This window comes from Camelus ferus, chromosome 8 (assembly GCF_009834535.1).
Source record: "Camelus ferus isolate YT-003-E chromosome 8, BCGSAC_Cfer_1.0, whole genome shotgun sequence".
Taxonomy (NCBI): domain Eukaryota; kingdom Metazoa; phylum Chordata; class Mammalia; order Artiodactyla; family Camelidae; genus Camelus; species Camelus ferus.
Window position 1 is genome coordinate 39,977,006 of NC_045703.1, and position 13,442 is coordinate 39,990,447.

General features: G+C 34.3%; 1 protein-coding gene across 1 annotated transcript in view; it reads right to left on the reverse strand.

Moving 5' to 3' along the window:
- Nucleotides 1-13,442, reverse strand: part of TRDN (triadin) — a 303,753-nt gene that overhangs the window by 25,900 nt on the left and 264,411 nt on the right. Inside the window, exons 25-33 of the mRNA XM_006189572.3 lie at nt 12,815-12,841; nt 12,344-12,373; nt 9,222-9,251; nt 8,011-8,037; nt 7,585-7,632; nt 6,199-6,246; nt 4,920-4,937; nt 2,878-2,922; nt 1,133-1,153 (exon numbers count right to left, since the gene is read on the reverse strand). Coding sequence (XP_006189634.2) covers nt 1,133-1,153; nt 2,878-2,922; nt 4,920-4,937; nt 6,199-6,246; nt 7,585-7,632; nt 8,011-8,037; nt 9,222-9,251; nt 12,344-12,373; nt 12,815-12,841 — 294 coding nt within the window. The remainder of the gene's footprint in view (nt 1-1,132; nt 1,154-2,877; nt 2,923-4,919; nt 4,938-6,198; nt 6,247-7,584; nt 7,633-8,010; nt 8,038-9,221; nt 9,252-12,343; nt 12,374-12,814; nt 12,842-13,442) is intronic.

A 13,442-nucleotide genomic window follows, 5' to 3' on the forward strand; every position in this document is an offset into this window, starting at 1 on the left:
CCTTGTTGATCTGTCAGAACCATCTATATTGGCAATGGCATAATGGCTCCTGCATTAATAAACATACCGTACTTTTTGGGTTTTTTTAGGTTAAGGATATATGGTAATTTTTTGCAACATTCTTGCAACTATTCTCTAAATCTGCAATTGCATCAAAAATGTGAAATTTTTTGTTTGTTTTATTAAGATGCACTTGGAAAAAATAAAGTGTACTAGTTTCCTTGAGCTGCCAAAACAGTATCAAAAATGAGTGGCCTAATAGAAATTTATTGTCTCCCAGTTTTGGAAGCTAGAAGTCTTGTAATGGAATCATTCCTTGCCCATCCCTAGCTTCACGGTTTGATGGCAGTCCTTAAAATTCCTTGGCTTGCAGCTGTGTAACTGCAAACCTTGCCTTCATGGTGTTCTCCCTGGGTGCCTGTCTTCACACTGTCTTCTTATAAAGACATTGATCATATTGGATTAGAAGCCCATCTTAGTCCATCATGACCTTGTCTTACCTAATTACATCTACAATGACCCCATTTCAAATAAGATCACATTCTGAGATCCCAGAAGTTAAGTTCAGCGTATTGGTTTAAGGACACAGTTCAACCCATAACAAACTGTAAAGAACAACTCTTATTGACATGGAGAGAGATTCTCTCTGTAAATATATATTTATGTTGTAGTCAAAGTAAATGTTACAAAAATAAGCGAATTTTTAATGGGTCACACAATAGAATTACAGTATCGAAGATATTTCTGCCTGAGGTCAGACAGCAAGCTCACGGTAGCCAAAGGAGCTTAGGTCTAATCATTCATGGGATGATGCCTCTGGACCTCTGTGTCGTCTATGTCAGAGCCCATGCATGTCTCTCTGTGTTCTCCAGTTTCCACACCATGTTTGTCTCAACAAGTATTATGAATCTAATAAAAACCTACCTACTCCTAAGCTCCAAGTCCTCCTATCTTGATGATTCCTTATGTGTATTATTGTCTCTCTTTGTCTTCAAGGCCCCCTTGTACCACCCAAATCCTTCTTCTCAAAGTTTTCAGGCTCAGGTGTTTTACTGCATGTACAACTTAAAGAAATTATAAGATTAAAATAATTAAATAGTAAATTCTTAAAATTCTAGAACGATTCACTTACTTGAAGTTGGTTTTGGTTTGTCTAAAAAGTAAAAAAAAAAGAAAGACAAGAAAAGAAAATCAGTGATAATTTTCTATCTGTGGGTGAAATATCAGCCCTTTATATTTCCTTATTCTGTTTGAGTTAAATTGGGAATAGGCCCAATTTATATTAAAATGAGCAATAGACAACACACTTTGAGAAATTTTTACATCATATTTCCAATGAATTCCCCAAAGAAGTTGTTGAGCATCAAAGCACAGGAACTTCTTGGTTTCTTCTTTATCTCTATAAAACTTCATCTTTGATTTGAAGCAGTATGAATGCTCATGATAATCTGAACTCCTTACTGTTTCTGAATGGCATAAAATGCATAATTTGCCATTGTCTTTTCAGAATACACATTAATATTAATAAATATTAATTATTTAAATGCTTCCCATCCAGTATTTTGAATGAAGAGGCTGAATTTATGAAATCTCAGGGAGAATAAGAGAATGGTAGGTGAAAAACACAGAACTATAGCATCTAAATACATGATATCATTCTCCAAAATACTTTATCTTCTAACATTAACTAAAAGCATTCATTATGAAGTCTTACATGTAAATATCTATTTATTCATAAAAAACTAGACAGCATTTCCTCATGATTGTGAGGAATTTGAACCATCCAAAAATAGGTCAACTAACTAATTAACAGTGGGAATACAAATCAATACAACTTTTTAAAGAGAACAATTAAAGATGTTTATAAAAATTACATTGAATATATCATTTCACTAAAAGTTTTACTTTAAGGAATTTTACCCCAAAGATAAATTTACAAAACTAGACAAGAACTTATATTTATTATTGTATATCATTAAAGAAAGCTTGTTAGACCACTTAAACATAGGTCAGTCAGAGACTAGTTAACTGTGTACAACTATACAATGGAATATTATTAATAAAGAAATGTTTTATGTGCTGATACAAAAAATCTTCAAAATACGTTCTTAAATGGAAACACTTAGGGACAAAACTGTTTATAGTATGTCATGATTTGTGTAAAAAAAGCAAGAAATATATATGTATGATTTGTGTATAGGCATGTATATATATAATATATGTGTCTATATTTTATATATATTGCTAGAAAGATATATTAAGAAATAGCAGTGATTACTTATTGGGCATTATTAGGTATTTTGGGAATGGGAACTTGTAGAATAAGAACAAAGAGGAGAGGGAGGGATTTTTCTGTTAACCTCCTATATGCCTTAGTATTGAACCATGCCAAATATTATATAGTTTAAAAATTGAATAATATTTTAAAAATATTAAACCTTTATAGAATGGAATAAATTCTATTTTTAGACGATATACCAAGTTGAAATTCATGGTTAGTTTTCAGTGAAATGTAATATGTATAATTTGATAGGATATTTTATAGTACTATCAAGAGTAAATCAACTTTACAGACAACGGTGAAATACTGAATATTTTGGAAGGGTCTTGTGAAGCATAAAAGCAAATACTATTGTCTTACTGCTGCATTACAAAAGCATTTTTGGCAATCCATATATATTGGTTACAATATTTAGCAAAATGCTCGTCAACAGTATCACAGCCCTTGCGTCAGATAAACTAGATTTTACTACAAAACCACAAGACTAAATAGTACAAGGAAATAAAGTGAAAAGCACTTAAATGCTTTGCTTTAATTTTCAAATTTAATAAAAATAGTGATATAAGACAGAATGCAAACCAAAAGGGCAAAAACACCTGTTTTTAGAGATGGAGATTCTTTTTCCTGATGTTCAGCTTTTTCTAGAGAAAGAAACGAAAATTAACTGGCAATTTGTGGATTGTTTGTGTAGCAAGCATTTCTTATTTATATGTTTGCAGGTGATCCTCAGTTTATATGGGAAGCATGCCCCCAAAGTCATTTGCATGTAACTTGAAACACACAAAGCATATTGCCATAGAAACACATTATAAACAAGGTCAGGTTCATTCACAGGGCATCCTGTAGCATACTACAAAGGTGCTAGGCCTCTTGGGGCCATGTGGTATAAGAAGATGAGAACAGAATATGACAAAGAGGAGAATAATAATAAGAGGATTTTTCTTTCTTTGCTGAAGGTTAAGTTATTCTTTGGGGATGTTTTAAAGCAGATGACGTTTTCCGTTGGCATTTTACAAGCTCCCTTTTTACCTCTCTGACTCTTCCTAGTTTGCTTCTTGCCAGGTCAGAGGCAATTTGGTGCTGGTCATTATTTTCCCGCTGAAAATTTAACCAAGACCTCCCTTATTCCAGAAAGTACCACCCCTTGGATTTCCATTTTTCTGGACCACCCTCTCTTCAGGTCCAGTTAGAACTCTCACGGATGACTCTCAGCTGAATCTAGGACATGACAAATGGAATCAAAATGTGTAATTGATATTCCTCTTAGCCCTCTGGAAAATATTTGAATTAGAATAAGTTTTAGGAGATCTCTCTCTCTCTTTCATCAAAAGTGGAATTTCAAATAAAGCCATGTAGGGTTGGATATTTTCAATGGAATTGAGAATATTTAGAAATAGAGCAGATCACTGCTGAGTGTTAACTCTTACTAATCACCTCCAGGTTTAGTTCTCCTGAACCGTTCTCGTTTGTCTGTCCCTTCCTTCTTTCCTCCTGAGTTTAGAGGTTCTCTGAAAGGGCTCCTACTTTCTCCATCATCTTGCACCAACAGTGAAGTAGGTGGGGAGATGTAGGGTCTATGTTGTCGTAAGACTTAATTGGATATTTAAAAATTAGGAATTGATGGCATTCAAGGATGAACTTCCATGAGCCTAAATTGTGTAAGTTTTAATGTTAAATAAGCATGCAGAATAAAAAAAGCCAATATTCAAGTTATTACACTATCACAATAATAGCACTGCACAAGCATAATAAATTAAAGTAAAAATAATAATATAAAACATATACTCAAACTACATGCAATAGGTTCTAGGAGGTGACTATGTTCTATTTAGATTTTGTGTATTTTGCCATATCTCCTGGATCATCAATATGGCCTCCTAACTGGTCTCACCCAATTCATCTTTGGATCTAGTCGATCCATTTTTCATACAGGAGCAAGAGACTATTTGACAAGCAGCCACTCATACCTTCATCTAAGCCTCTGTTTCAAAACATATATCATTCAAGAACCAACATCACAATTTTGACACAATTTGGACATATTTACTACCTGTGTGACAACGGGCAAGTGTTCACAATTTTCTGAGTCTAACAGTCACCTTTTAAACTCTCTACGACCATAACATATGTGTCACCCCTGAACAATAAAATGGATGGTCTTTAAAAGCTACAGTCATGAGAATTCCATGATTTGAATAAACAAATAGCAAAATGTTTATAATTCATAAAATTATGAGGATCATAACACTAAGATTACCTATAGTATAATTTTTGCTGTTTAAAGCAAATAAATTGAAAACAGTATGTGGCTCATAACACCAAAAATAGTATATCATTTTATTTTCCTTTGTTATTCGTTATGTACGTTTAAAAGATTCCCCATATATATTGTATTACCCAATAATAGCAGTACAACTTCCAGAAACTTCATTTGTGTAATTATGGTGTATTATTAATTAGTAGTGAAAGACGAAGATGTCAAATCAAAGCCATAGCAATGACATTAACTTATCACCTACAGAGGTACTTCAGCCTTAGACAATACTAAAAAAAAAAAAAAAGTGTTAAAAAAAGCAAGCATATTGTTAGAGTTGAAATGGCCAAGCGATACTTTTCAGATTTTATTTTCATCTCTTACTTGCTGGTTTGGGTTTGACTGTGGAGAATGAAAGAAAGTAAACAGCATATGATAAATACAAATCACGGAAAAAATAACACTTCAGCATTTGTACTTATTTCTTCTTAATTTTAAATTCTCTTCTTATCTTCAGCTTAATGCATTCTCTCTGTGAGCACTATCATTTCACTGTCAGCAAATATATTAATCACACTGTTCACTGAAAAACTAAGACACACAAAGTTGTATATAAAACTTGAAACAATCTGTATATTTGGGGAACAAATACATTGGGCTAGTTTCTTCATAATCTCCAAATACCCATATAATTAAATGAGATACTTGGGGGTCATATTAACACCTTAGGGTCCAAATTAGATGAATGTTAACTAAAATTATGAGCCTAGTCAATAGTTAGAATACAGTACAATGGTCCAGTGGGGTAATGTGAAAGTAGCCTTATGAGGTTTCTTTCTCATGAAATAATAGCCCATAATTTCTATAAATAACCAGTTCTCTCCTGAATTCTATTATATTTTCCCCTAAGAACTGTATTTAAATCCTGATTATCATGATTATCTCAGCTAAAAGAAAGAAATTACTTGACAAGCCTTTTCTTTTGGAATGATTTAAGAAATGGGGCTCTATTCATGGCCAAGGTGGGTAGGATTTCCATCTTGGGATCAAATGGAGGAGATTTAGTATTACAAGATGTCATTTGAGATGAAGACTTAATTTTGTTCATCCTTGTAAGAAAGAACTTCAGGATTACAAGAGCGTACACTCCTTTTTTTCTCACATGAAATAATGCTTTGATATTATATGTTCTATCAATCATTCTTTAAAGCAGATTTTTAAAAGTTATACAATCACATAACTCTCTGTGGAGCTCTCATGAATGGAAATTATTTCATCTAATACATGAACAGCAGACAGATTCAGATTTCTGTGATTTTAATATTTGAAGAAATGTGGTTTGAAAATTAGATTAAACACCTACTAGGACATGATAATCAATGCATGACATGAATTTCTCCGTAAGTGTTATGTAAGTTTAGGTCAATCACACTTTAAAAAAATAGTTATGTCACTCTAGTTTTCCACTGTTAATTTTTAATGAGTGTATCTTTTAGTTATTTACAAGAATCCAGAATCTTAGAATTTATGGCACTAAAAGTGAACACACTTCAATGAACTGCGTGTGTGTGTGTGTGTGTAGGGGGTGGTGGTGTGTGTATGTGTGTTTGGACCAAAAGATAAAACTGACACACAGAAGAAAAATATGAAGTATCTTATTTACCTGTTTTTTCTATTGTGGTAGCTTTTACCTGCTTGGCAACTTTTTCATCTGTGATAGGAAAAAATGTTAACACAAGTGGAAATTGTAAATGCCTCAGCATAAAATAGTCACATATTTCAACCCTGATACTCTTCGAGTTAACACCAATACTGAGAAAAACTTAGCCGTTTGTTCAATAAGACAGCAAGTGATGTCTTTTATTCAAATCGGATGGGAGCACAAAGAAAATACGTTCAGCTGCACATATCTTTGCATCCATCTTGCCGTAGAAGTGCTCCTGATCTGAATGGTCCCCTAACTTGCCAACGCACACTCTACCCTTTGCCTTCCCTGTGTGTCACTGTATTGATCTAGACAGAAGTACATGTGAAACATGTATTCCTTTTTCCTCACTGAAGAAGAATGGGAAGAAACAATTTTTGATCTTTCCTGAGCAAGACCCCTCCCTGAGAACTGAGGGTTCCCTTGGAAACCCTAGTTTTTTATGGTATAAGCTGGGAAGGGCAAAAGTGGTACATTTATGGGATGTCTTCTGTGCTCTGTGTCTTTATAAACACAGTCAAAGGAATGTGGGCCAAAGTAGAAGGATTATCATAATGATTCTGTATAAAATTAAACCTTTTGAGTATTCAGCAGTGGACATGAATCAGTTAGTCAAACATCCTAATTAGAAAGTTTCACCAGGAAACAGAATTTGGAGTATGAAGGTTATCACTGAAATTAAAGGAAGGTGTGGCTGGAGGGCAGTGCATTTGTTACACGCTTGGAGACTAAGCTCTCTCATTCTCTCAGTATTTCACCACAAAAAAATTGTCGACATTTGGGACAGTGAAGAAAGTAACAGTGTTTATTATTCATTCTATTAGAAGGTTCTAAAAGTTGTTTCTAAGGTTTTGCTTATGTCAATACAGACATCTGTTCTCACCTCCCCACAATTAGCTCTGCTTTCTCTATTTTTACAGTTTCTGTAAAACAGAAACAGGAGGGGAGAAATGTTGATTTTTTTCTTAGGATTTTTGGAATCTAAGATGATCATGTTTGAAAGAGCCATTATGAATTACAAGTCTTTTAGGAATATCTTGCCCCAAACAGAACAAAACAAAACAAAATATGAAGCCCATTCACCTGAATGCTGGCAATGATGGTCTTTGTGCTAAGCTGTCTCTGATGGAAGAGATCACGAGCTATCTAGATACACTGGGCAGGTCCAGTTCTCATCTCAAAAAAACACTGTGAAGATGACTAAAATTAAAGATGTTCTAGGAGCTGAATGACTTAAGACGTGAATCAACCCTAACAATTTTAGATTTAACTCTAAGCTCCTCATTCTGCTAACACTAGAACATTGAGAGATAATTTGATACTACAGTACCACCTGCAAAATACCTGGTTTACCCTGAGAAACAGCCTTTTCTGGTTTCACCATTTCTTGTTCTGAAAATAATAACAAGAAAATTTTTTCAGATATTTAGAAGCTTTATAAATTAACACATAGTGAATTTTCTCTGTGACTTGTTCCAGTGATTTGTTAAGCAGAAAACAACTGACAGATTTTAACAAATGTGCTCATGAAGAAAAGCTGCTCCTAACTTTTCATGTCATCCTCATTTAAATAAAAACTTAAAAGATTTTGGTTGCATAAAAACAGCATATCAATAATTCTTATTCACATTCAAACACCGATAATTTCCAAAGCACGGGCTGAAATAAAGCATAAATACAAAGGCACAGATTGTAAATATATTATTGAAAATATTTAAAATATTTTGTAAAAGTTCTATACAAGTTTTATGATTGAAATAATATACATACTGTGTATTTGAGCTTTTTCCGATAAAGCTAGAAAAGAAACATTTTAAATTATTAAAAAATTCAATTAAATTGCCTGTAAAATTATAGTATGTAACAATAATAAATAAAAATTTTAAATAGTACTCGGCTAAGTTTTAAATGGTATTGGGCTTCTGGTAAAGAAAAAAAGGGGTAAAATGCAAAATGTTTATATCTGGTAACGTATACTCATCTGCAGCAAATAAATATAGTCAGAAAAATAAATCATAATGCAACAGGCATTTTTAAGCCTTGATACATTAAAAAGATATAATTATTAGGGAAATTAGACTCAAGCTTATGATCAGTCACTAGGTGAGCTCTGCTGAGAATTAAAGGCATAAGATTGTATTGTATATACATCTAGAGTTGGATTCCTGAATTTGTTGTTATTTAAGAATCTTGCTACATAATTTTTGATAATGAAGAAGTAGGATTCACAGAGCCTGAGGATTTTTTTTAACCTGCCTCAGGTGAGTAGCTGGTTGGCACCAGAGCCAGGACTTACACACTAAATAGCAATGCAAACTTGGAAAGATTGCCCTGATTTTAGGTCAATGTTGCCTCATAATAAAATGATCATTAGTCTGGGACAGTCTCTTAGTGAGAGCACCCAGGGTTTTGAGTAAATTAGACATGGGCTCCAACATTTAACTTGAAAATCTTGGAAAAATAACTTTCTACACTTGCTCTATTGAACTGTTTCCACAGATATTAAATATGGATAATAATTATCATGTTGCTTGTCTCTCAGTGATATGATAAAAACTAAAATCCTGTGCTATTTCTTAGCTCATAGCAGATGCTTTATAAGCTCTTGTCCCCTTTTCCCATCAAATCCCAGTAGTCTATGATTTTGTGAATTTATAACTCTGGTGTGTTATCAGAAATAAACCCACAAACTGAATATGATTATACTAGGCTTTGAAGAACCACAAGAAATGTTTCCTGAAACCTGGAGTCTCTGCTGAGGTCCATTTAAAACCATATTCTAGATGTTTTTGTCTCTGGAATAGCCCCACTCTCACGTAATCCAGTACTGTAAAACCATGGTGAGCAACGGAGTAAGGAAAGAACAAGGATCTAGAAAACGCTAGTGAATCCTTGGTGGTGGGTGGGAGGTACGCCTCTTGTAGTTCTAAGATGAAGGCAAAATCAGCTCTGTAACTATTTAGGAATAAAAGTATTATTACCTGGTTTTGCTTCCTTTTTAACTTGTGACTCTGAAGGGAAAACAAAAGACAGGATTTTTGTATCTGAAAAAATAAACTAGAGCACAAATTCATTTTGGGAAGTTATTTTACTTGATTTACCATAATTTGAAAAAGCAGAATTTAGTAAAAATTATTTCAGTTCCCTGCTGGCTTTTCACTACCAGACAATCTTAAACACACAGTAGTTAGAATCATAACATGCATTTGTCTGCCATTAAATTGTTGCTACTGTTAATTGATTTCAAACTGAATTTTCTGTTTTCTCAAGATTATTGTTGTGTCTCTTACTGTTGTTCCAGTGTCAACATAAGATAAATGATTTGACGACAGGAGTTGGATGAGTCTTTTTGAAATGTATTTAATTGGGTTTGATGTGATTTAGAAATTTAGACCAAGTTATGGCTTGAATTGTGTCCCACAGAAGATTTGTTGAAGTCCTAACTCACTGTAACTCAGAATGTGACCTTATTTGGAAATAGAATTTTTTTAAGATGTGATTAGTTAAGGTAAAATGGGGCCACACTGTAGAGTAGAGTGGAGCCTTAATCCAATATTACTGGTGTCCTTATAAAATGAAGAAAAAAGACACAGAGATAGAGACACACTGGAGAAGACAGCTATGTAATGATGGAGGCAGATTGGGGTGAGCCAACTCCACGCCAAGGAACAAGGACTGTTGGCAAACACCAGAAGCTAGAAGAGACAAGGAAACATTATCCTCTACAGGCTTCAAAGAGAGTGTGGCTCTGCTCACACCTTGACTTTGGACTTTCAGCCTCTAGAACTGTGAAAACAAATCAAATTATTTTTTTTAAGCTACCCAGTTTGTGATACTTTATTCCAACCACCCAGGGTAAATAATAGCTTTTGGTACTGGGAAATAGGGTGCTGCTGTAAAAAATACACATAAATGTATAAGTGGCTTTGGAATTTGATAATGGGTAGGAGCTGGAAGATTTTTTGAGGCACTTGATTGAAAAAAAAACCTAGATTGCCTTGAAAAGACGATTGGCAGAAATACTGACGTTGAAGGCTATTCTGGGGAGAAGTCAGAAAGAATTGAGGACAGGCGTAAATGAAGCCTCTGTTATCTTAGAGAAAACATATATTGTCAGGAGTAGATGTTGCTAGAAATGGAAATGTTAAATGTGCTTATGGTGAGGTCTCAGAGGGAAAAGAGGAACATGTTATTGGACACTGGATGAAGGGTGATCTTTGCTATAAAGTGTCAGAGGACTTGGCTAAATTGTGTTCTTCTGTTGGGCGGAAGGTAGAACTTGTAAGCAAAGAACACGGATATTTAGCTAAGGAAATCCAAGTAGAAGGTACAGCCTGGTTTCTCTTTGTTGCTTATTTAAAAATGTGAAAGAGAAGATAAATTGAGGAGTAAACTGTTACGCAAAACCAGCACTTGATGGTTTAAAAAATTCTCAACCCACCTAGATAGTGTACCTTTGTGTCTGGACAAACTCATAAATCCAACCTACCACCTCTGCAGAAGGCAGAAATAGAAATGTGATTATCCAGAAAGATCTGAGGAAGACCCTCTTGTCCTAAGGCTTGGACCTCCATGAACTGGATTCAAAACTAGTCATGGTTTTGAAAAATGTGTACAAGTAAAAATAATGCTGGCCTGGACAGAAATGTACAGAGACAGGATGAAATGCAGGAGTAACAACTCTCAGGGCAGAGTCACAGATTCAAAGTCCTGGGCTTAATGGACCTCCTTGGGTAGAGAGAGCAGGACTGCCACCCCAGTGGACCTAGAAGGCAGAGAGTTATCCTGCCAGCTCCAGAGGACACAGCACTGAGCTGAAGGGGACAGTCTCAGGTCTGCACACCCATGGACATCCATGGGATTTTCCCTGCTATGGTTTGGATTTACCTGGGACGTGTAACCCTTTTATTCCCCCCAATTTCTTCCTTTTGGAATGGAAATGTCTATCTTAGCCTGTACAACAATTTTATTTTGGAAACAGGTAATTTTTTTCTGGTTTCACAAGTTCACAGATGGAGAGGAATTTTATGCAGGAAGAATCATATCCCAAGTTTCACCCATAACTGATTTAGATAATGAGATTTGGGACTTTGATGAAATTTTGGACTTGGTTGACAGTAAAACAGTTAAGACTTTTAGGGTTGTTGGATTGGGGTGAATGTATTTTGCTACATGTGAAGGACATGAACTTTGGGGGGCCAGAAGATGGACCTTTTAAGTTTGAATTGTGATGTCCCAAGAGATGTGCTGCAGTCCTAACCCCCAGTACCTCAGAAAGTGACCTTATTTGGAAATAGGACAATTGCAGATGTAATTAGTTAAGATGTGGTTATATGGGAGTAGGGTGAGTTCTTAATCCAGTAACTGGTTTCCTTATAGGAAGAGGAGAAAAAAAGAGAAAGATAAAGATACACTGGGAGGAAATGTTCACGTGATGACAGAGGCTGAGATTGGAGTGATGTATCTCCAAATCAAGGGACACCAAGGATTGCTTGCAAATACCAGAAGGCAGAAGAGGTAAGGAAGGAACCCTCCCTACATGGTACAAGGAAACTTGCCTTGCTGACACCTTGATTTCAAACTTCTAGTTTTCAGAACTGTGAGAGAATAATTTCTGTTGTTTCTAGCCCCTAGTTTGTGGCATTTTATTATAGCAGCCCTGTAACACTAATATAGTTAGGAGATGAATACAAATTTTAAAAGTCAGACTGCTTTGTTCTCTTTTTAAAAAGTTGCTGCTGCCTCTTGCAGCCCTCAGAAATGTTCATCTGACTCAGGAGCACCCTCCTCCCCTGCAAAAAATAGAAGAGTGAAAGCAGCTACTTTTCTGACAGGATGTCTGTGTCCTAATCAGCAAAAATAGTCAGTCAGTCAGTAGTTTCTTTTGAACTATGTACATTTCTCAGTGGCTTCATCTTTGTAAATAGGATTTTTTTTCTAGGAACAGGTAGTGTAGATAAAAATGTTTGTTTTATTTTAAAAAGTTGATCAAGAATAAAATTTTGGTATAATATTTGCAGTAGGACACAACATTTGCAAAAAGGTATGCTATTTATTATAAATACGGAATGTAAGTATGAATCTACATATGAAATATACATACCTGGCTTATCTTCTTTTTTTACTTGTGGCTCTAAAAACGTGGGCAAACATGAGTAATGATGATTATACAAAAATTTATTTCCTGTACTCATGTATATTTCTGTTATATACTACTCATTTTTAATCTTCCATATTAATTTTCTTCTTATGATTGCAGCATATTAATACAAACACAAGCAAAGGTTCCCGTTATCAATTACAATAAAATTATTTTAAGAAAAATGGAAATGGGAACTAAAATTTTTAATGAGAAGTTAATGAAAGATATTGGCTTGTACATCCAGGGAATAAAGGATGAAGGAAATTTTCAGCATAGGAAGTTCTCAGAAATACAAGTAAGATAATCAGCACATTGTCTGCACAAGATAGCTAAGCCTTTGACTTTATGCAAAACACTCAACAACAGAATCAGAGGATGAGTAAAGCATGCTTTTAAGATTTTTTTTTTTTTTTTGGCATGCACATAACATACGTGGAGACTTGGGCTTGACTTCTTTGCCTGGAAAATGTTTAAAGATTATTAAAAAAATAATTCATTCCACTGTTATTGAATCAACATTGTATATGATAGAATATTATATATTTGGAAATCAAAATCAAACACTGTAGACCCCAACTATCTTTTTGATTGAAATTTTTCCAGGATATGTAATTTAATGTTCAAGTCATTACTAACTGAAAAAATATTTTAAATAATAAAACGGTTTAATTACATTGCACCATTAAAATATAATTTGCTTACAAAGTCTTGTGTGCAATGTTAACTGTTTAATCTAATATTAAGATAGAACATGTAATTTTATTTTGAGAAATTACTTTTATCCTTTCATTATCCAAGAAGAAAAATTCAAGACTACTGTTTTCATTTCCATTAACAATAGCAATATGTAACCTGTCCCAGAATAATATATTAATAAGTGATTGTTCCTGACTCTGGAATTCTTGATGACTGGAAATGCACTATATGTGTTTATTGCATATTGGATTCCTAGTGCAGGGGTTGGTAAATTTTATGTGAAAGATCAGATATATATTTTTAACTTTTGGACCATATGATCTCTTTCACAGCTATTCAACTCTGTTGTTATAGCACACAAGCA